Source organism: Drosophila kikkawai, chromosome 3R (genome assembly GCF_030179895.1).
Source record: "Drosophila kikkawai strain 14028-0561.14 chromosome 3R, DkikHiC1v2, whole genome shotgun sequence".
Classification (NCBI taxonomy): domain Eukaryota; kingdom Metazoa; phylum Arthropoda; class Insecta; order Diptera; family Drosophilidae; genus Drosophila; species Drosophila kikkawai.
Genome location: NC_091731.1, coordinates 36,931,823 through 36,949,692, shown reverse-complemented (window position 1 = coordinate 36,949,692; position 17,870 = coordinate 36,931,823). Strand labels below are relative to the sequence as shown.

Below are 17,870 nucleotides of genomic sequence, written 5' to 3'. Positions count from 1 at the left end.
TTCAGCAGAGAGGGCAATCCTAGCTCTTTGCTTTTTAGCTAGATTTAGCTATTTTTAAAATTAATTTTTTACGATTTTTTTATTTTTTAGAGTTATTTTATTAATAAACATAGTTTTAATAATACAAATTTTATAAAAATTTTAATATATAAAAACAATTATTTCATTTAATTTGTTTTAAAAATAAAATTATAGTGAGAACATGTTCAATTTGAAGGTATTTCCTGATCTGGCCACACTATCATGAATAAAGAAGAGGATAACTTCAAAATAAACCGCCATTTTGCGAAGGTAAAATATAAAAAAAAGGCGAAATATCAACTAATTGCTTTCCATTTAGGTCTATCAAGGTATACCATGGATCGCGCAGCCACCTGGAAGGCGGAGGAGAAGGAGCACAGCGAGAAGCTGTTCAGAAAGCTCCAGGGCTTGGCCCTGATCCACCCGGCTTCCGACGATCTGCGCAAACTGCTGGCGTGGGACATGTTCCTTAAGCCCAACCAGTTGGCATTCTTCCACGTGATGCACTACCTCTTCCGGCTGCTGGACCCCGCCGAGTTCAAGCGCCGCTTCTTCTGGCCCATTACGGACAAGAAGTCCGAGGCGAACTTTCGCTCCAGCACGGTCGAGTACCTGAAGCATCTGAAAGAGAAGCACCAGCTGCAGTGCTGGCCCAACATCCAGTCTTACCTGGTGGTAATGCCTGGCGGCATGCGTTTCATCAACTTCCTACTCGAGCTGGTCAGCTTTGTGATCCAGGAACAGATCAAGCTGCGCGAAAAGGCGCTCGCTCAGGACGCGACCTCTATGCCGCCCAAGAGTGCCAAGGTGATGGCTCGCCAGAACTCGCTGATGAAGGAGTATGCCTCGGCTTACCTCACGGATTTGGAAGAGAACATGGCCCTGTTGCGGCACAATATCCAGAAGATCCGTCGCTTCACTGCCGACATATCGGCGGAGGTAGGTGTGCCCGAGGCGCAACTCCTAGATGAAGGCTTCCTGGAAGACTGCGAGGCCACCAATTGGCGTCGCCTTGAGCAGATAGTGAGCCAACCCGCCAAGTTGGCAGCGGCAGAGCTAGAGGCTCTCTGTGGCGTGAAGGAAGACATTGAGCATTTTCAATCCAAGCAGGCAGAGCACAACCAGAGCCAGGAGCAGGTGGACCAGACTCTACGCGGCACGCGAGGATTACTCGACGGGGAAGCCTATGGAGGAGGAGGTGATATGACCATGACAATTTCAAGTAAAATAATTACAAATGCCTATTCCCCGCCAGACTTCTTCCATCAAGCGGGCGGCTCTAAGGTGGAGGCCCTTATAGACGCACTCAACAGGGTCAGCGCATCAATGGCCGAACAACTGGATGCCCACGATCACTGCAACGAGTCGAATGCATTCGTCTCTAAAGATCTTCAGGAGCTGCGCGAGGAGGTCTCCCAGATCGAGGGCCAGCTCAGCCATGTGCAGAAGGATCTGATTACGCGGCTCGGAGTATTGAAGCAAAAGACCGAATCAGCTCAAGGGAACCATCCGCCAGATACTCCCCGCTTAGATGCACGCCACCAAGGCATTGGCTTAAAGTTTATATCAACGCCACCCATCCGGATCGATTTGGCCGGCGGCAGTGGACGCACTGCTCCTGTGCGCCTGGCTCTTCAGGGCGACTTCAATGCCAAGCAGTACGAGGCCACATTCAACGGCAGCTTGTTGGGTGAGAAGCACATGTTTGCCTTCTTGGCTGTAGGATACTAAGACCAAGTAATTTCCTTGTCCAGCTCCTGCTCCTCCACGCTCAGCCCGGAAACCAAAGGATCCCGATCAGTCCCTGGCTGGAAACGATCTCAATGGCACCATGAACCGATCCAAGATCAATGATCCCCTGCAGATGCTGCGCACCATCCAAAAGAATGCTGCCAAGCCCAGAGCAGGGCCGCAGCCTAACCTTTCCGCCTTGGGGAGCAAGTGGAAGGAGTTGCAGGCCTCGTTTGGCTTCAATGAGGAGGCCTCAGCCAGAGAGGTCTTCTCACCAGAGACAGTTTCTCCGGGGACAGACGCCAGTGAGTGCACACGCATTGAACGCCTTCCCCGAAAATCCGAAACGAACAGTTCCTTGGTGGCAATGAACGCAGCGGTGATGAAGGTTTTGAATGCCTCAAGGAACACCCATAATCATAGCACTTCGCCATCGGGAAGGCTGGATGCCTTGGTGACGGGTCCGCCAGCTGAGGGAATTCCACGAACGTCTCCTCGCATACTTCTCAACGACATAACCATGAATGTGAGTAGAGCTGGATTCCCTCAAAACAAACTCAATTTATAATTCAATTTCCCTGCAGGATTCACAGTCCCTTGAAGCCGATTTGAATTCGGAGAATAACATGAATTTCCTAAATATTTCCCACAAATTCGATTTTGATCAAGGCGACGAAGAGGATGACCTGCAAAATATCAGCGATAGTGTGCTCCGAGACATCGAAATGTAGCCCAAGGCATCTGGAGGGAGCGAGCAGTAAGCCAGTATTTAATGTGTATTTTTATTGCTTGATATTTAGAATTTTTAAAATGAAATTAAACTGAATCTATAAACTAATTATACTTATCGTGAGTCGATATTGATTTTGATATCATTATCTCACAATATTCTGCTCGATCCAATCGAGATGCTGTGAAACGTCGCAGTAGATGACATAATTGCTTAGGTCGCAGTTTTCTCCCCGACTTTGCGATAGGGAAACGATTCCTCGCATGACCCAGCGGTTATTTCGCAGGACGATCAGCGCTCCTCCAGAGTCACCAAAGCAGGGACCCTGCGACTCCGAGTTACCAGCACAGACCGTCCGTTCCGTTATAAAGTCCTGGGCCTTTTTCATCTTCGTGACGCACTGATCCCTGGGCACCAGACGCACACTCACTGCCTTGGGATAGCGTGTCTTTAAGCCAGACTCATCGTATCCCCATCCAGCCACCGATCCGGTGTCACCTTCTCTCGGGGGCACAGGTAACTCAGAGCTCCACAGGCACAGGGGCCGAATGTACCTTGTGTACCAAATCGGATGTTTCAGCACCAGTAAACCCACATCTGAGTCTGGAAGGGGATTGCCGCTGTACTGTGGTGGAGTTAGAACATTGGACACGCTGACCAACTTGGCCCCATCCTCTGTTTTCTGGTTGCGGTCGTGCCGGCCCAGATAGACCCACAGCTGGCTGGCGGGCTTGTCATAGATGCAGTGGGCTGCCGTGATCACGGTCCGTTTGGAGATGACGGAAACCACACATATGTAGTTAATTGAGGAGGTGCCCTCGAGAAGGGCCGCCAACCAAGGGTATTGGCCCCTTGTGACGAGGTTACCTCCATGCTGAGTCGCCGCAAAGCCCTCCTGTCCGCACTCTTCGAAGTCCGACCGGACCTGGGGTTGCTGGACGACCCAAGACAACAATGCAAAATCTATGCCTACGTTTTTGGAAGAGTAATTTGGAAATGTTCCTATGTTCCTACAAAGCAACTCGTCATTCAGCGTGACTATTTGAAGCGCGGGTAATTTGTTGTCGGATTCCTGCAAAGTTGCGAATACTTGGGCCCTGCCTCCGTTCCGTATATTAGCCAGGTTTTCTTCTTCATTGGGAAAGTGCTGGAGAAATCTCATCCTACCCTAAATGATCGCATTTCATTTAATTTCATTATTTAATTGCTTTTAATCCTTGCTTACCTCTGGGGCCCCGGGTATAATGAATGTGACCTTCCAGTCAAATTCAAGGATTCCGCTTTTGGGCGCCTGGAAGACTCCGATCCACTGGCCACTTGGCAGCTGTCGATAGGTGAAGTGCGAGCAATTGTGTTGGGGTATTTCCAGCGCCCAGTTTGTTGATGCACTGAGATAGAGAGCCAGCAAGGTCAGCCAATCGATCGTCATTCCCATTCTAGAATCTAGATCCGATGATGGCGGAGGCTCAACGAGAACTGAGCGTAGTAGCTATGGCTGGGCTTACTCTTAACCAGATCAGAGTACTGATTACCTGTTCCGATTATGCTCAGAGAGTGAATGGTAGTGCAATATATAGGAAGTGATCTAATAAAGCTAAAATACTCTTCATGTTTTCAATAAAAATTCTCATTTAATTTAAAGATATAAAACAACATGGCTTGGTTTCTTTTTTTTACATTTTTGTAGCACTTTTTGCTAGTTTAACAATACTTTTTCTAATAGACACTAAGAGATCCGAGCTAATGCTTTCCAAAAACATTGGGCTCGGAGGAGGAGCCTCCTCCTCCGCCACTGGCGGCGGCACTCAGCTCCTCGAGCAGCTCGTTGGACTGGCGATGTCGATTGGAGTTTGAATTGATGTTGGAGTACAGAACATTTTCACTGTTCAGGTTGCCATTGAGCCTGGGTAGGAGATGGGAGTTGTCCCCAGAGTCGGCATCCCCAACTCGATTTAAGTCTGTAGCGGGGGCACAGTTGCGACCGATCAAAGAGCGTTGGAGTTGTGACAGGCAGCTTGAAAAATAATATTATTATCCTCTATTAAATTCCTAATCAATATTAATAAATATCCCCAAACTCACCGCTCCAATCGCCGTTCACTGCTCCAATCCTGCAGATCGTACAGATCCGTGTAGCCCAGCTCGTTGCTCCGGTGAAAGTGGCCACCGTTGCCCAGCAGCGGTGATGCGGCCGGATTCAAAGCCCTCTTGCCATTGGTCCAGCCCCGTGAATACTGAAAGGTCTGGCCCATGCAGGCCATGGACAGGGTGAAGAGGAACAGTGGCAGTAACAGGAGACGCATCATGACGCGGAGGAGAAGGAAAGTCCCGGCACACAGGAACTCTGGAGGACTCGACACTTTCGACGCGATGGCTAGAGATGGGTACGCGTTCGAGGCACAGCTACGTCTGAGCCTAGGAGCCTCGGCGGCTGGGCTTTTATATCGATGCTGGGCCATGGCTGTGATGGTGTCTTCCTTGCCGGGTAATTCTTGCTTCGATGCTCCCAGAAACACACACTTACGCAGATTAACCGGGATTATTAGCACCCAATTGTTTCAGACGCCTCCACACATATGGCCACGCCCACTCTGCGCCAGCTGGCTGCTCATACTGAATGCATTTGCTGATTGGAAAACTACCCGTTTTTGCCCTGCTTTTCACAGGAAAAGTTGGTGTGGAGGGCTGCAGTGGGGGTTGGGATGGAAAAGTGAAAGGCTTAAACTAAAAGTGGCCGAAAAAAGTAATTTGCGACCAGTGCCATGGGCAGGAAAGTGTCCGTTCAAAGCTCACCTAAGGGTAATTTGATTTACGAGCGGATTTATTGTGTTTCCAAAAATAAACATTTATTTTATTTAGATGCCGCGAAAATGGAAGTCCTCCAATCGCAGGACCACCTTCAAGGCATGCTCGTGCTTGTTTTGGCTTTCAATGTCGCAGGATAAGAAATAAAAATATCAATAAATACAAAAAATATACAAGTTTTTTTTTAATATTATTAAATATACAAAAGCAACACGACATTGGCATAAATTACTTTATAGACTAGTTATTTCACTATCGGGCACATTTGTGCGATTAGCACCATTGGAACCATTAGCACCATTAGCTCCATTAGCTCCATTAGCTGCATTCTGCTCTAGCTCCACAACATTCTTTGCATCCGTTGCCTTTCGTCGTTTCAGGAGGAAGTAGCAAACTCTATAATTTTAAGAAAAATTTGTAATTTAGAAAACTTTTCTGGTTTAATATTTGATTTAGGAAACTTACACAAAGACCAGGACATTCGGAATATAAAAGACTTCGCCAAAGAGCCAAATAGCACCTGGAAATGTGTCTACTGTACTTTTATAAATCTCACTGAAGATGGGTGGGAAAATGAATTGGGCAATTGGTTCACTAATTCCAAAAATTGAGTACATTTTGCCTGAAATAAAAGAAAGTTCATTTTAAAATGAAAAAAGGATGTGTATTGTAATTGTAATTGTATTCTTCCGAGTTCATTTTTGCTTTCTTCTAAAGGGTTCATTTAAGCTTTGTTCATTAATGCTTATCCGTTCATCTTTCAGCAACATTTATTTGTGCTTTTAGTTTATTTATTAATTTTAAATTTAAATTAGTTTATTTCCTCTTCATTTTAATAAAAGATTATCAAACTTACTCAGCTCATCACCAGCCACGATGCTGGAACCGACAGTCTTAATGGCAATCACACGCAAACTGACAAACATGTCCACCACTCCGGCCACGTAAAAAGAGGCAGTGCTGCTGGCAAAGGCCTGGGGAAATAAAGAAATTCAATCAATGACCTAAAATTTCGCAAGATTTTAAAGTCACTTACAAACAGGACGCGGGAGCAGACGATGGACAAAGCGGAGAGCATGCCTATCATGGAGTCAGAGACCTTGAGCAGCTTGCTCAGAATGGCGGTACCGATAAAGGTGCCCACTAAGGCTGCTCCACTGGACAGGGTCAGGTAGATGCTGAAATCGTTGCCGTTCCACGAAAGCTTCTTGAGGGTGAACCGATACCAGTAGTCGTTCTCGCCAGAAACGGGACCCACGGTCAGGAAGTAGGCACACAGCAGCAGTATGAGCAACATCCGCCCGTTGTTGGGTCGCTTGACCAGCGGGAACTTGATGCAGTCAATCACGAGAGTGGGATCAAAGAGTTCCTTGAGCAGGGACTTTCTCGGAGGCACAGCCTCTACCTTGGGCTCCACCATGTGCGGTGTTAGCTGGAAGTTGACGTTCTTGTTGCCCTGCAGCTCGTCAATGTTGGTGGTCTCGTAGGCCATATTCTCGGCGCCCTGCTTTGGCGGCAAGGTGGTGGGTAGCGGCGGAGGCTCATTCGCTTGGGTTCCATTTGTGGTCGTGGCGGTGGTCTGGGGTGTGGTCTTTACCTCTTTTATAAAGAAGATAATGTAGAGTATGGCAATGATTTGGAAAAGAATGGCTGTGGCAAAGGACCCTGGAAAATATAAAAAAAATGTTATAAAAGAAGTTTTAAAACTACTTTTAAGCTCAATTCAACTCACATGTATAGCCCAGGGTGGTGAATAATAATCCACTTATTGGTTGACCTATAAAGGGAACTCCTGTGACGAACATGGCAAAGATTCCAAATCGAAAAACGCGATCCTCTTCGGGGGTGGCAATGGTGATATAACTGTAAATGGCCATCAAACAGAAAGTCAATCCACCAAAGAGGGCCGGCACTATGGCCTCGCAATAGGCGCCAAACTCCATGGGCAGAGAATCAAAGAATATAGAGGAAATAATCTGACCTAAAGAGGGAATTTCCTTTAATTTTTAATTAATTAAATTAAAGGTATTAGGAAAACTTACAAGTGAAACCCAAGGCCTCTCCCACAATGGGCATAATCATGCAAGGCTTTCGTTTGTTGTACCTATCAGCCCAACCTCCAGCGAAAAGCAGGACAATCAGGGGAAAGATGGCAGCTGTGGAGAAAAAATAATAGTATGAATAAAAAATTATAAATTTACTTATCTTTGGATGTGTAATATAAACACGACGAGCGACTTTTAAAGCGAATTTAGGTATGCATTTTGAGGTGAACAAGTGCAAACTTAAAACTCTTTAGTGAAATATTTTCGAATCTTTAGGTTTTTTTGATAAGATTTCCAAGTTATACATAAATTTAGTACTATATCTCCCATATTTATACAAAGTTTAGCACATTTTATAGCGGAATATAGACGTGTTTAGAGGTGCCAAAAATGTTTGACAAAAATACAAACTCGTTTCTAAGAATTAAGCTGGTTAGAAGTAAAAGCAAGCTCAGCTGAGAATTTGTATATTAATTCTCACTTGTAATTAACTAAAGAATATTAAAGCATGAAAAATGGGATATATATAGTAATAGGTCAAGGTTTAAATACTAGAACCCATTTAACACATATTATAAAGTTAATAAATACCCAGAAGCGTCACGCACATAAAGTTAAACTTCCCTGAGACTTTAATAAAAGGAATTATATATTTTTATGAAATGTTTATGAAGCTGTCCGTGTCTTATTCAAAAATCCTATTGTTTTTGTTTATAATTAAACAAGCTTAGCAAGTTTCGAAAAATTTCTTTAAGGTAAATTCATTAAATATGCATAGAACTTGTTCTTCAATTGGAACTTGTTATCGTCAAAGATTTTACGGTAGGTAATATTTTAGTGAAAAAGTGCAGTAATAGAATAATACCAGTTGCAATCTTTATAGATGACACGATGTTTCAATTATTTTCAGATGCAATTGAAAAGTAATTATAATTATCTAAGCTATAATTAACTAAGCTATCGAACAAGAATAGAAGATGCTTAGAGTGTGGCTTTGAGAACCGGAATTCCGTTTAGCGTTATGCAAATGACATATTCGGTTGGAGATTTCGCTGGATTGGGAATCTAAAATAATAATATTATCCATGGCAATGGCAATGACTATGACAATGGCAGTGAACCCACGAAAGTCACTCGAGACAAATCAATGTAAGAACAGGTTTCGAACTTTGAGCTATTGCGATTACGATTACGATCCAGCAGCTACTACTAGGCTAAGGCCTCTCTCAACGACGCGGCTCTAAATTAATCACCAAACGATATAATGGGGGAATTTGTTTTCTTCTTTTTTTTAGCACCATCAGACGCTGATGGCGAAAGAGAACTCAAACACACGAGCGAATCAATTAAAGAAGGTAATTAGATGTTCGGATAACCGCTAATTTCCGACGACATCCATCAAAAGACATGGATTCCTTCTGGTCAAGAAATGCACACTCGGAAGAAAACAAAGCAAGTTGTAAAAAATCTAGATATTTTAAGAGAGAGACAATTATCTTAAAAATATTTAAAAAATCATATGAAATAGTATTTTTAAAGTAAAGTTATGTTGAATAAAATAACTCATTTAATGCTCTAAAAATCTATTAAAAAATGTGTGTACTATTTAAACTAAATATCTACTTTCTAAAAGCTTCTACAATCTTTCATTTTTCTCTGTGCATCCCAAAAAGGGGTAGGCGAGAGTCTGTTAATATGCAGAGGAGTTAAGATGGGAATTCGAGTTTAATTTAAGCACAAACCTGAATTTTTTTAAGCAATGCTAATGCCAAACACCAAACGCGTATATTTAATGAACGACTCGTGTTATGAGCAGATGATATATTGGCGAATCTCTTTCTCTTTACCCATCGGAGCTCGTTTTCCGGAGACATCGGAGGCGAGGATCTGTGCCTCGAGTTCCGCCTTGCAGACGGTATAGTTGAAGCCGGGCGATGCCACCACCAGGCCAGCCAGGTCGGGAGTGGCTCCCAGCGTGGTATTGGCAAAGTCAAAGTCATCGCACTCGATGCCCAGCTCGGATTTGTCCAGCATTGTGTCGCATACCAACTTGTTGTAGCCAAAGTTCACCCGGCAGGCCTTCTCCAGGGGAAAATTCTGCATGGCCACCGCATTGAAAATGGAGGCCATGAAGTAGAAGAAGAAGAAGGGCTCGATGACCAGGTAGTGCCGGTAGCGCCATAGCTTTTGGAAATAGTTAAGTTTGGGCTCTGCATCGGCTCCGGCTGCGGCTGCATCCGGCGACGACCTTGGCTTGGCCATTTTATGTTATTATTTAATAACCGCTGGCTGGGGATTTCTGTTTGCTTTTATATATTCGATTCACGGATATGTGGTTATAAGCTCTAGCACATTTCTAAGCGATTCGATCAACACGTCGCGCCAAGTTCTAAGCTCAAACTAAACTTGGTAAGGCGGGCCAAGTCCACATAATCCGCCGAATCGGCTTGATACGCACAACAAACTTGTCCCATCATTTCTTCGTCTCGTTCGGCCCCCTATTTTTTTTTTTTTTTTTGTCAGCTTCGATTAGAGGCGGCAGAACAATGATATAGATATATGGAGAATTTATTGTCACCGTGTGAGAAATCTGGAATTTTGCATGCGCTCCGCAGGCATGATTCGTGTTTCCCGCTCGGCAACATTTACAGTGGATATTTCCTAAGAAGTCTTGCAAGAAGTGAAGAAGAAAGTGGTCTATAAATGATCACTATAGGAATACGAAATATTAGCTTTGTATTGGGGTTTATTTTTAATCAAGTTTGTAGTCTACAAAGGCTTATTCTTGTGTTGATTTTTATAGTTAAAAGAACAATAAATTGCATTTATTTCCAGCAGACAAGAGAAGGTATTTGTCAAAAAGAATATGTTTTAATTTAGTTAGTAAATAAAAGTATAAGGTATTTTGTAAGATATTTTCCTATTCCGGAAAATTAAGGTTTTAAACTACACACTTGTAAGTTTAAAAATTTGAAAATATATTTTTGAACGTACTAATAAATTTGTAGATAAAAATATATAATAGTAGCAGATAAATAAGCAACTATTTATTTAAAAAAAAAATAAACCTTTCAAATGCATAGAGGGTGAATTCAATAACCTAATTTTGTTCGCTGAAATTTAAGATTATAACAAAATGAATCCCCATCTTGTTCCTTCAAGTCAATATCCACTGTAATAAGTTGATTTTGTTACTGAAGCGCCAATCACATACTGAGCGTCAAATGAGACCTCTTTGCGGCTCACTATCGACGCGGCGGCGTCCCATTTGGGAATACTAGATGTAAATCGTTTTATATTGATTTGTTGTTTATTTGCTTGCTTGCTTACACTTACATAGGGCTACAATTACAATTACTCTGTCCAGCGGTGGGTGCAATTCTGGTTGGTGCACACATAATACAGTCTCATCTCCTCTTCGGCGCGCCGGGTCTGCGCCTGGAAGAAGACCGCCTCCCGATGGGAGCACTTGGGACAGGCATGGTCCTCGGTGCGCGGCAGCGTCGGATCCGAAATCACATCGGGCACAATGTGCGTCAGCTCGTCGATCTCGTGCATAATCTTGTTCACGTAGATGCAGTTGGAGTCCGCCTCCTGTTTGTAGTCACAGTTCCGGCACGCGTACAGCAGGATCTTGTTCTCCTTGTCCTCCTTGGGGTACAGCATGTTGTTGCACTCCTGGCAGAAGCGGATGCCCACGAAGCCGGGGCCCTCCGTGTGTGCGGCGTCGAAGGCGGTGGTCATTGTGGCTTAGTAGTTACTAAAATAGAGTTTATTTAACAACGATTCCTTGCATTTTACTGATTTATTTACCTGATTTGGCGAAAACAAGCGGCACGGCAGAATAGAGGTGAGTCAAGCAGCTCCGAGTGTATCGATAGATCGATAAGCAGTCGAAGGAGATGTCACTGCACCGATAGCAGGGTGACTAAAAAAAAGAAGGCGGTTTTTATATATTTAAATATCTGATGTTTTTTACACCCTTTCAGACATAAAATATTTTGATCAAGTGCAAGCCATCCGACTAATTAAGGTTATCTTTAAAATATTATTATTGTTTACTATCGCGATACTTGGGCAATTCGATCATACCGGCCATCGATTCATCGATAACTCCCACAGTCCGATCGCATTTGACAGCCTGCAGTCTCCGCGTTGTGTGTTGGAATTTAAACCATAAAACTAGGTAAATTGTGATTGTTTTCAAGATTAAGCCCCCAAGTGACACACTCTGTGATAAGTACCCCGCCCCTGGAACCGAGAAAACGACGTTGGTGACTCCGCAATTGGCGTTGGCTTGCTCTTTGCTTTGCGGGCGCAACTTTCTTTCGTGGCTTCGGGACAGAATTGAGAAAGGTATAGCCACAGGAGCCGGGCCGAAACCGTCACATCCTTCTGAGCTATGCAAAATAATTAATATTAAAAAGTATGCAACGAATTCCCGGGTGTGTATTAGAATTTTCAACCTTTTTTGTATTATATTTTGTTGAGAAGACGTCGCGGCGGCGAGAGCGAGCAAAAACTTGTTGCTGTGCGTCGGGGGGCATGGAGTAGAGTCGTCCCGCTCGCACTCGTGCGATTGATCGTGTCGGCCGCCATTTTGGTCTCTGTGAACTGCTTCTAGGCGTTGCTGACGCTGGCAAAATCAGATTTTCATAAATCACGTGCCTAAAAGTAGGCTAAATCCAGGCCCCTGATCCTTGCAAAATTCTCCAGACCCGGCATCGAAATCCTCTTACGTGTTCCTCTCCTCTCCCGCAGGTTCTGAGCTGGACACGATGAGCGCGTCCAAGGACAAGAAGGGCGGAATCAAGATTCTGGGCGTGGAGAACGTCTCGCCGCCGAAGGAATCGTCGCGCCCCGCCACACGCATGAAGCTGCTAAACGAGGCTGCAGCAGCAGGAGCCGCTGCTCCGTCATCGTCAGTCTCCCCAACCAAGACGGAAAAGCGCAATAGCGGCGGGGGCGGGGGATCCCGCATCAAAATACTCAATGACGAAGCACTAGGCCTGCCAAAGACCGAGAAACGAGGCTCCACATCCAAGACCAGTCCACGCAACACCACCGCCAGCTCCACCTCTGTGAAGATCCTAAATGTAAAGCGCCCTGCCTCCACCAACGTCATCACACCCCTAGAAACCAAGATTCGCGCCTCACCCAGCAAGAAGCAGAAGAGTGATCACTACGTGCTCCAAGCAGTCAAGTTGGAGAACAGCAAGCAGCAAGCAGTCACCACGGCACACCGTGCGGCGACGTCGGAAAACGAGGAGACAGAGACCATTGCCTTCATACTGGCGGACGACGACGAGGTGGTTCCCGGCACGTTAGAACGCACGAATGGTCAGGAGGAGATCGTAGTAACCGAGAACGATGAGGAAGAGGAGGAGGAGGAAGGCGGCGATGCTGATAAAGACGAGGCTGGCAAGGGCGGAATGAAGGAGATTGTGGAGCATGTGTGCGGCAAGTGCTACAAGACTTTCCGGCGCATCAAGAGCTTAACGAAGCATTTGGAGTTCTGTCGCTATGACAGTGGTTACCATTTGCGCAAGGCGGACATGCTCAAGAATCTGGAAAAGATCGAGAAGGATGCAGTGGTGATGGAAAAGAAGGATATCTGTTTCTGCTGCAGCGAGAGCTACGACACCTTCCATGTGAGTTAAAATTAAAAAATTAAGTTTTCCAAGACTTACTTTATCCTATTTCCTCTACAGTTGGGCCACATCAACTGTCCGGACTGCCCAAAGTCGTTCAAGACGCAAACCAGCTACGAGCGGCACATTTTCATCACCCACTCGGAGTTCTGTGACTTTCCCTGCTCCATCTGCAATGCCAACCTGCGCAGCGAGGCGTTGCTGAAGCTCCATGAAGAGCAGCACAAGTCGCGTGGCAAGCCCTACGCCTGCAAGATCTGCGGCAAGGATTTCACGCGCTCCTATCACCTGAAGCGCCATCAGAAGTACTCGGCCTGCTCGGCCAATGAAACCGATACCATGAGCTGCAAGGTCTGCGATCGCGTCTTTTATCGTTTGGACAACCTGCGATCGCACTTGAAGCAGCATTTGGGCACGCAGGTGATGAAGAAGCCGGAGTACATGTGTCACGTTTGCAAGAATTGCTTTTACAGCCTTTCCACACTCAAGTAAGTGTCTGCTCCTTAGATCCTTGACAGAAACTAATGGTTTCTCGCCCGCAGCATTCACATACGCACACATACGGGGGAGAAGCCCTTTGATTGCGATCTTTGTGAGAAGAAGTTCTCCGCCTTGGTGGCCCTCAAGAAGCATCGTCGCTATCACACGGGCGAGAAGCCCTACAGCTGCACTGTGGTAAGTAGATGTGGCTTTTAATCCTTTGGAAACTGTTGGTTAATGGCTGATCCTGCCACCTTGCAGTGCAACCAAGCCTTTGCTGTGAAGGAGGTGCTCAATCGCCACATGAAACGGCACACGGGCGAGCGTCCGCACAAGTGTGAGGAGTGTGGCAAGAGCTTCATCCAGGCCACACAGCTGCGCACGCATTCCAAGACCCACGTTCGTCCCTTTAGCTGTGATCAGTGTGAGGAGAAGTTCAAGACGCAGAAGCAGTAAGTAGCTAAATAACCAAAAGAACAGAATTTACATTTATAAACATAAAATTTACTCCCTTAGACTAGAGCGCCATGTGAAGGAGCACTCCTCCCAGAAGCGCCCCGTCTTCTCTTGCACCGAATGCAAGCGCAATTTCCGCAGCACAGCTCAGCTCAAGGAGCACATGGATGTGGGCGTTCACACACGTAAGAGAATACTGATTCTAACCTTTACCTTTGACCTTAAATGTCAAATCTTAAATCTCCCTTCTAGCCAAGCCCACGCGTGCCACCAAGCGCTCGCCCGCCAAGGTAATGGAGCGCACGGATTGCGCCATTTGTGACAAGAACTTCGATAGCTGCGAAACTCTTCGCCGGCACATCCGCACTGTCCACGAATGCGATCCGGATGACATCTTTGGTGTGGATCCGCTAACTGCCAAGCGCGGCAAGAGAGCCAAATTGGCGCCAGTGGAAGAGCAGGAACAGGATGCCGAGGAGATTGTACCAGTGGCGCTGAATACTTCAGCGGGTTCGTTGATTTCCAGCCAAACTGATGGCAATGGCGTGGTGGTGCGTGAGTATCTTGTGGACGAGACCGATGAGTCGGCCGCCCAGACCATTACCCTGGAGAACGAGACATATACGATTCTCCCGCTGGACATTGAGGGCGAGCAGCTGACGGATGAGACCTCGGTGGGAGTGAAGCCTGAGGGCAAAAAGGAAGAAGGTGGCCTGAAGGTCTCGCCGGTGGTCAAAAAGGAGAAGCGTAAGTCGTTGGCTGCCAGCTTGGCGGCTGCCATCGCTGATAATCTAGAGGAGGAGCCATCCAGCGAGGACGATGCCAGCGGCGAAGTCCTAACCGAGGAGGACCTCAGGCTTAAGGAAAACATTGGCAAGCTGATCGACATGCTGGTGGATCCGCCCATCTTGAAGAAGTATGGCTGGCCCAATGCCCCCGAGGAGACAGTGCTCTGCAAGGTGATCGAGAACTGCGGCCATGATCTGACCAAAGGTACTGAGAACTACGCGGAGTTGGACTACGGCAGCCGAATGCGCGAGTACTGCAAACTGCTCTTCACCGTGGTCATACACAACGACTCCATCAAGTCGCTGCTCAACAACTTTCCCATTGACGATGTCATCGAGTATGTGCTGGGCGATGAGGATCAGGAGGATGGCGGTGGCTTGGGTGGCATGGGTAAGGACGACGAAGAAGGAGATTCGGAGGGGGATGAAAAAAGTAAAGCGAAGAAGCAGAAAAAGTCGGAAACAATCATAGATGATTTGGATTCTGACGAGGAGATGGAGGAAACGGTCGAAAAAGACAAGGACACAGCTGAAAAAGAAGGAAAAAAGGCTGGAAAAAAGGCTTGAAATAGCCCCCTGTTTAGCACAAAAAGGATATCGGAATTAAGGAAACTGAAAAAGGGTTTGCCTTGATTTTTGGCTAAGATAGTTTACCTTTTAAGCATGTTTTTGGGTTCAAACACCAAGTGGCCTTAGATAAGTAAGTATTACCGCCTGTTATTGCGTTTTGCCTTTGAAAACCTGCAAATTTACAAATTAACCCAATCATTTATAGGATTTTTGATATTATTGTACACATTTAAACACATTTTTACGGTTTCGATTAATTTTACCAGGAGTAATACGATAATTATAATATTGCTAATTTTATAAAGACCTTGTATTGCAAATTACAATATTAAATGGTGGCACAGAAAATGTGCCAGAAAACTTTAATATTTAGGCTTTCTAATCAGCTACTGCTCCATCAGCATCTTGAGGATGCGTGCATTGTTCTGCAGTATCTTGTGGCGACTCTCATCGACCAGCTCCTGGTACTCCACAATGCTTGCCTCGATCTGTTGCAACTGGTGCTTCATGGGCTCCGTGGCCGAGGCTGTGAGGCTCCGCTCTCTTTTCAGCTCTATGGCAGCCTGGGTGTAGGTGTCACGCCACATGGTCAGCTCCAGTTGCATTGCATCAATGTCCTCGGGTATAAAGTCCAGCAGCTTGCCCAGCGGATTCACTGCCTTCGTCAGGCTCTGGATCACATCACGCAGATCGTTCACCTGGCGGGCAGAACTCTGGCGAACGGTCGCCGACGAGGGAGACGGTTCCACTACCTCGGCGTTTTGGTGAACCAACTCCTTCTGGGTCTCCAGGATCTGCTGGACCAATCGACCCTGCTGGGCATCTAGCGGACCCTCCAGCGAAGGATCTTCTGCCTTATTGCCCTCTACAATATCGTGAGAGTTGGCATCTTCAATAATCACCAAGTTCTCGCCATCATCGTCCAGGTCCCCGAAGGTTTCCAGCTTCACATTGATGCCTGACATCTTGATCTGGTCATTGGGCTGCAATACGATCTCCACATTGCGACGTCGCGGAGCACCAGGACGGGCGGAGGCAGGACGTGCAGAGGGTGGTCTCAGCGAGGTCCTAGGTCGCTGATTTGATTCCTTTGAATTTTCCCTGGACATGGTAAGTTCCCGCTTCAGCTCACCGCTAGTGTTGTTGTTGGAATCTGCTGGAGGATTGGCCTCAGCCTTCGGCAGAGCTGGCTGGGATGGGATTTCAGTGGGACTGGGCTCCGGCTGCCTTTGGGTGCCACTAGAGCGGCGACTCCGGTTTGAGGAGGCGGAACTGCGACGCTGGGCGGAGGATTTCCTACTCTCTGGTGCCTCTGTGGGTGGAGATAAAGTGGGAGGTGGAGGTGCAGCTGCTTCCTGGCTAGGCTCTGCCTTTGACTCTTTGGGTACTACGGTAGGAACTGTTTCAGGAGCTGCAGGATGCTTGGCTGGCATTGGTGGCGACAGGGACATGCTGGGATTGTCGCTTTCCGTGGAGAGCTGGGCTTTGTTGCCCTTGGACTTAAGCTTGACAGGCGAGGGACTCTTCTGTTTGGAACCCTGCCGACTGAGTTTGGGTTCAGCTCCCGGTATCTTCGCCTTCTTTGAGGCTGCCTTGGTCTTGTCCTTTTCCTTGTCAGTGGGTGTGGACCGAGATCCTGGCTCGGTGGTGGTCTTACGCAGCTTCTGCTCCTGTGGCGATGTCCGCTTTTCTTTGCGCCGCTTTGATTCCTCCTCCTTGCCATTGGCAGGGGAGGGATTCTTGCTGGAGGTCTTGGTCTCTTTCGAGGGTTTCGGCAGGGCGATGGGGGTTTTGCTGTGGGCAATCACCACCTGGTCGACGGCGCTGTCCCAGTCTAGGTTCTTCTCGGCCACACTGGCCATTGCCTGGAGCAGCTCATTGGTGAGCTCTGGCTCCTGGCCAGCCACTATCTTGGAGGTGCGCACCTTGAGGTCTTGCTTGGTGGTGAGTTCTATGGGAACGTAAGCAGGTGTAAAGGGATTCGGTGAAAGGAAATGACGCAATACTCACTGACTGCATCAATCATCTTTTGCAGGAATCGTATCTTATCCTCCCGCGACGCTATGTTTTCAAACTCCTGCTCCTCCGAGGTGTACAAGCCATCAAACTTGCCGGTTTGCTTGATAAACTGGTGAGCCATTAAGCAGGATTTCGGGGTTTTGATAGAACCACTTACATTGTTAAAGACATCCATGAGGAAGCGGAATGGGGGCTTCTTTAGCAGCTTCTCGGTGAGTGGAGGCTTCTTGATGAACTTGCCCACCACCTGTTGGGTCACCTGGATAATGGCATCCAGATCTTTGTCTGACATCTTTGTATCTTTTTATTTTGTGACAGATTTTCCAAAATTTGAATTCAGGCTTTTGTTTGTTTTGCCAAGAATCGCGTTGTCCTGGCAACCATACAGGAGAACTTCTGTAAAGTGAAACAACCTTCGACCTTTCGGATATGTAGATTTCTTGCTGGTTTTCATTTCTAGGAAGTGGCTTTTCATGATTTCAATTTGGAAGTCATCATTAATACTCTATATCCTAGAGTTTTAACTAAAGAAGTTCGACTGCCTTTAAGCCTGGAACTGCGCATGCTCTGCCAC

General features: G+C 46.5%; 7 protein-coding genes and 1 long non-coding RNA gene across 15 annotated transcripts; 3 read left to right on the top strand and 5 right to left on the bottom strand.

Annotated features, from left to right (window-relative positions):
* The first annotated feature begins 229 nt into the window (after window positions 1–229).
* On the top strand, window positions 230–2,590 carry dgt6 (dim gamma-tubulin 6). The gene is made up of 5 exons (XM_017168308.2): window positions 230–291; window positions 341–1,219; window positions 1,277–1,711; window positions 1,776–2,278; window positions 2,337–2,590. The coding sequence occupies exons 2-5, from the start codon at window positions 358–360 to the stop codon at window positions 2,481–2,483; spliced, it is 1,947 nt and encodes a 648-aa protein (XP_017023797.1). The 5' UTR covers window positions 230–291; window positions 341–357; the 3' UTR covers window positions 2,484–2,590.
* LOC108075754 (chymotrypsin-like protease CTRL-1) lies at window positions 2,521–3,958 on the bottom strand. Its single transcript, XM_017168309.2, has 2 exons — window positions 3,708–3,958; window positions 2,521–3,650 (listed from the first exon to the last, which is right to left on the bottom strand). The coding sequence occupies exons 1-2, from the start codon at window positions 3,915–3,917 to the stop codon at window positions 2,628–2,630; spliced, it is 1,233 nt and encodes a 410-aa protein (XP_017023798.1). The 5' UTR covers window positions 3,918–3,958; the 3' UTR covers window positions 2,521–2,627.
* A 135-nt stretch (window positions 3,959–4,093) lies between these two features.
* Window positions 4,094–4,902, bottom strand: Crz (Corazonin). The gene is made up of 2 exons (XM_017168244.3): window positions 4,565–4,902; window positions 4,094–4,496 (listed from the first exon to the last, which is right to left on the bottom strand). The coding sequence occupies exons 1-2, from the start codon at window positions 4,786–4,788 to the stop codon at window positions 4,223–4,225; spliced, it is 498 nt and encodes a 165-aa protein (XP_017023733.1). The 5' UTR covers window positions 4,789–4,902; the 3' UTR covers window positions 4,094–4,222.
* Window positions 4,903–5,447: 545 nt separating this feature from the next.
* On the bottom strand, window positions 5,448–9,740 carry LOC108075736 (probable peptidoglycan muropeptide transporter SLC46). 2 transcript variants are annotated; one of them, XM_017168283.3, is made up of 7 exons: window positions 9,180–9,740; window positions 7,330–7,443; window positions 7,020–7,268; window positions 6,324–6,952; window positions 6,144–6,261; window positions 5,753–5,909; window positions 5,448–5,683 (listed from the first exon to the last, which is right to left on the bottom strand). In XM_017168283.3, the coding sequence occupies exons 1-7, from the start codon at window positions 9,592–9,594 to the stop codon at window positions 5,521–5,523; spliced, it is 1,845 nt and encodes a 614-aa protein (XP_017023772.1). In that variant the 5' UTR covers window positions 9,595–9,740; the 3' UTR covers window positions 5,448–5,520. The 2 variants fall into 2 exon arrangements, with proteins under 2 accessions (XP_017023772.1, XP_070142447.1); XM_070286346.1 differs by lacking the exon at window positions 9,180–9,740 and adding an exon at window positions 8,198–8,336.
* Window positions 7,943–8,895, top strand: LOC138928756 (uncharacterized). 2 transcript variants are annotated; one of them, XR_011445098.1, is made up of 3 exons: window positions 7,943–8,154; window positions 8,243–8,481; window positions 8,628–8,895. It is a non-coding gene; the product is annotated as an uncharacterized lncRNA (long non-coding RNA). The 2 variants fall into 2 exon arrangements; XR_011445097.1 differs by having other exon boundaries at window positions 8,216–8,481.
* Window positions 9,741–10,415: 675 nt separating the features above from the next.
* On the bottom strand, window positions 10,416–11,260 carry Polr2I (RNA polymerase II subunit RpII15). 2 transcript variants are annotated; one of them, XM_017168285.3, is made up of 3 exons: window positions 11,146–11,260; window positions 10,669–11,092; window positions 10,416–10,609 (listed from the first exon to the last, which is right to left on the bottom strand). In XM_017168285.3, exon 2 carries the CDS (start codon window positions 11,074–11,076, stop codon window positions 10,687–10,689), a length of 390 nt encoding a protein of 129 aa, XP_017023774.1. In that variant the 5' UTR covers window positions 11,077–11,092; window positions 11,146–11,260; the 3' UTR covers window positions 10,416–10,609; window positions 10,669–10,686. The 2 variants fall into 2 exon arrangements, with proteins under 2 accessions (XP_017023774.1, XP_017023773.1); XM_017168284.3 differs by lacking the exon at window positions 10,416–10,609 and having other exon boundaries at window positions 10,624–11,092.
* A 170-nt stretch (window positions 11,261–11,430) lies between these two features.
* On the top strand, window positions 11,431–15,643 carry su(Hw) (suppressor of Hairy wing). 3 transcript variants are annotated; one of them, XM_017168279.3, is made up of 7 exons: window positions 11,431–11,518; window positions 12,094–12,983; window positions 13,044–13,471; window positions 13,526–13,658; window positions 13,725–13,915; window positions 13,980–14,104; window positions 14,172–15,643. In XM_017168279.3, exons 2-7 carry the CDS (start codon window positions 12,111–12,113, stop codon window positions 15,272–15,274), a joined length of 2,853 nt encoding a protein of 950 aa, XP_017023768.1. In that variant the 5' UTR covers window positions 11,431–11,518; window positions 12,094–12,110; the 3' UTR covers window positions 15,275–15,643. The 3 variants fall into 3 exon arrangements, with proteins under 3 accessions (XP_017023768.1, XP_017023769.1, XP_017023770.1); XM_017168280.3 differs by lacking the exon at window positions 11,431–11,518 and adding an exon at window positions 11,644–11,758; XM_017168281.3 differs by lacking the exon at window positions 11,431–11,518 and adding an exon at window positions 11,659–11,777.
* Window positions 15,622–17,640, bottom strand: IFT54 (intraflagellar transport 54). 3 transcript variants are annotated; one of them, XM_070286344.1, is made up of 3 exons: window positions 17,454–17,640; window positions 17,288–17,405; window positions 15,622–17,228 (listed from the first exon to the last, which is right to left on the bottom strand). In XM_070286344.1, exons 1-3 carry the CDS (start codon window positions 17,586–17,588, stop codon window positions 15,664–15,666), a joined length of 1,818 nt encoding a protein of 605 aa, XP_070142445.1. In that variant the 5' UTR covers window positions 17,589–17,640; the 3' UTR covers window positions 15,622–15,663. The 3 variants fall into 3 exon arrangements, with proteins under 3 accessions (XP_070142445.1, XP_070142446.1, XP_017023775.1); XM_070286345.1 differs by having other exon boundaries at window positions 17,288–17,396; XM_017168286.2 differs by having other exon boundaries at window positions 17,288–17,640.
* Between the last annotated feature and the right edge of the window lie 230 nt (window positions 17,641–17,870).

Excerpts from the sequence above, each read along its gene's own strand:
- LOC108075754 (XM_017168309.2), bottom strand. The coding sequence starts at position 3,917 with ATGGGAATGACGATCGATTGGCTGACCTTGCTGGCTCTCTATCTCAGT. Across the intron at positions 3,651-3,707 it reads TTATACCCGGGGCCCCAGAG|GGTAGGATGAGATTTCTCCA; the intron begins GTAAGCAAGGAT and ends GCGATCATTTAG.
- Polr2I (XM_017168285.3), bottom strand. The coding sequence starts at position 11,076 with ATGACCACCGCCTTCGACGCCGCACACACGGAGGGCCCCGGCTTCGTG.
- Crz (XM_017168244.3), bottom strand. The coding sequence starts at position 4,788 with ATGATGCGTCTCCTGTTACTGCCACTGTTCCTCTTCACCCTGTCCATG. Across the intron at positions 4,497-4,564 it reads AGTGAACGGCGATTGGAGCG|CTGCCTGTCACAACTCCAAC; the intron begins GTGAGTTTGGGG and ends TTATTTTTCAAG.
- LOC108075736 (XM_017168283.3), bottom strand. The coding sequence starts at position 9,594 with ATGGCCAAGCCAAGGTCGTCGCCGGATGCAGCCGCAGCCGGAGCCGAT. Across the intron at positions 7,269-7,329 it reads AGAGGCCTTGGGTTTCACTT|GTCAGATTATTTCCTCTATA; the intron begins GTAAGTTTTCCT and ends TTCCCTCTTTAG. Across the intron at positions 5,684-5,752 it reads CCGAATGTCCTGGTCTTTGT|AGTTTGCTACTTCCTCCTGA; the intron begins GTAAGTTTCCTA and ends TTAAAATTATAG.
- dgt6 (XM_017168308.2), top strand. The coding sequence starts at position 358 with ATGGATCGCGCAGCCACCTGGAAGGCGGAGGAGAAGGAGCACAGCGAG. Across the intron at positions 1,712-1,775 it reads ATTCAACGGCAGCTTGTTGG|CTCCTGCTCCTCCACGCTCA; the intron begins GTGAGAAGCACA and ends TTCCTTGTCCAG. Across the intron at positions 2,279-2,336 it reads TCAACGACATAACCATGAAT|GATTCACAGTCCCTTGAAGC; the intron begins GTGAGTAGAGCT and ends ATTTCCCTGCAG.
- IFT54 (XM_017168286.2), bottom strand. The coding sequence starts at position 17,588 with ATGTCAGACAAAGATCTGGATGCCATTATCCAGGTGACCCAACAGGTG. Across the intron at positions 17,229-17,287 it reads AAAGATGATTGATGCAGTCA|AACTCACCACCAAGCAAGAC; the intron begins GTGAGTATTGCG and ends ACGTTCCCATAG.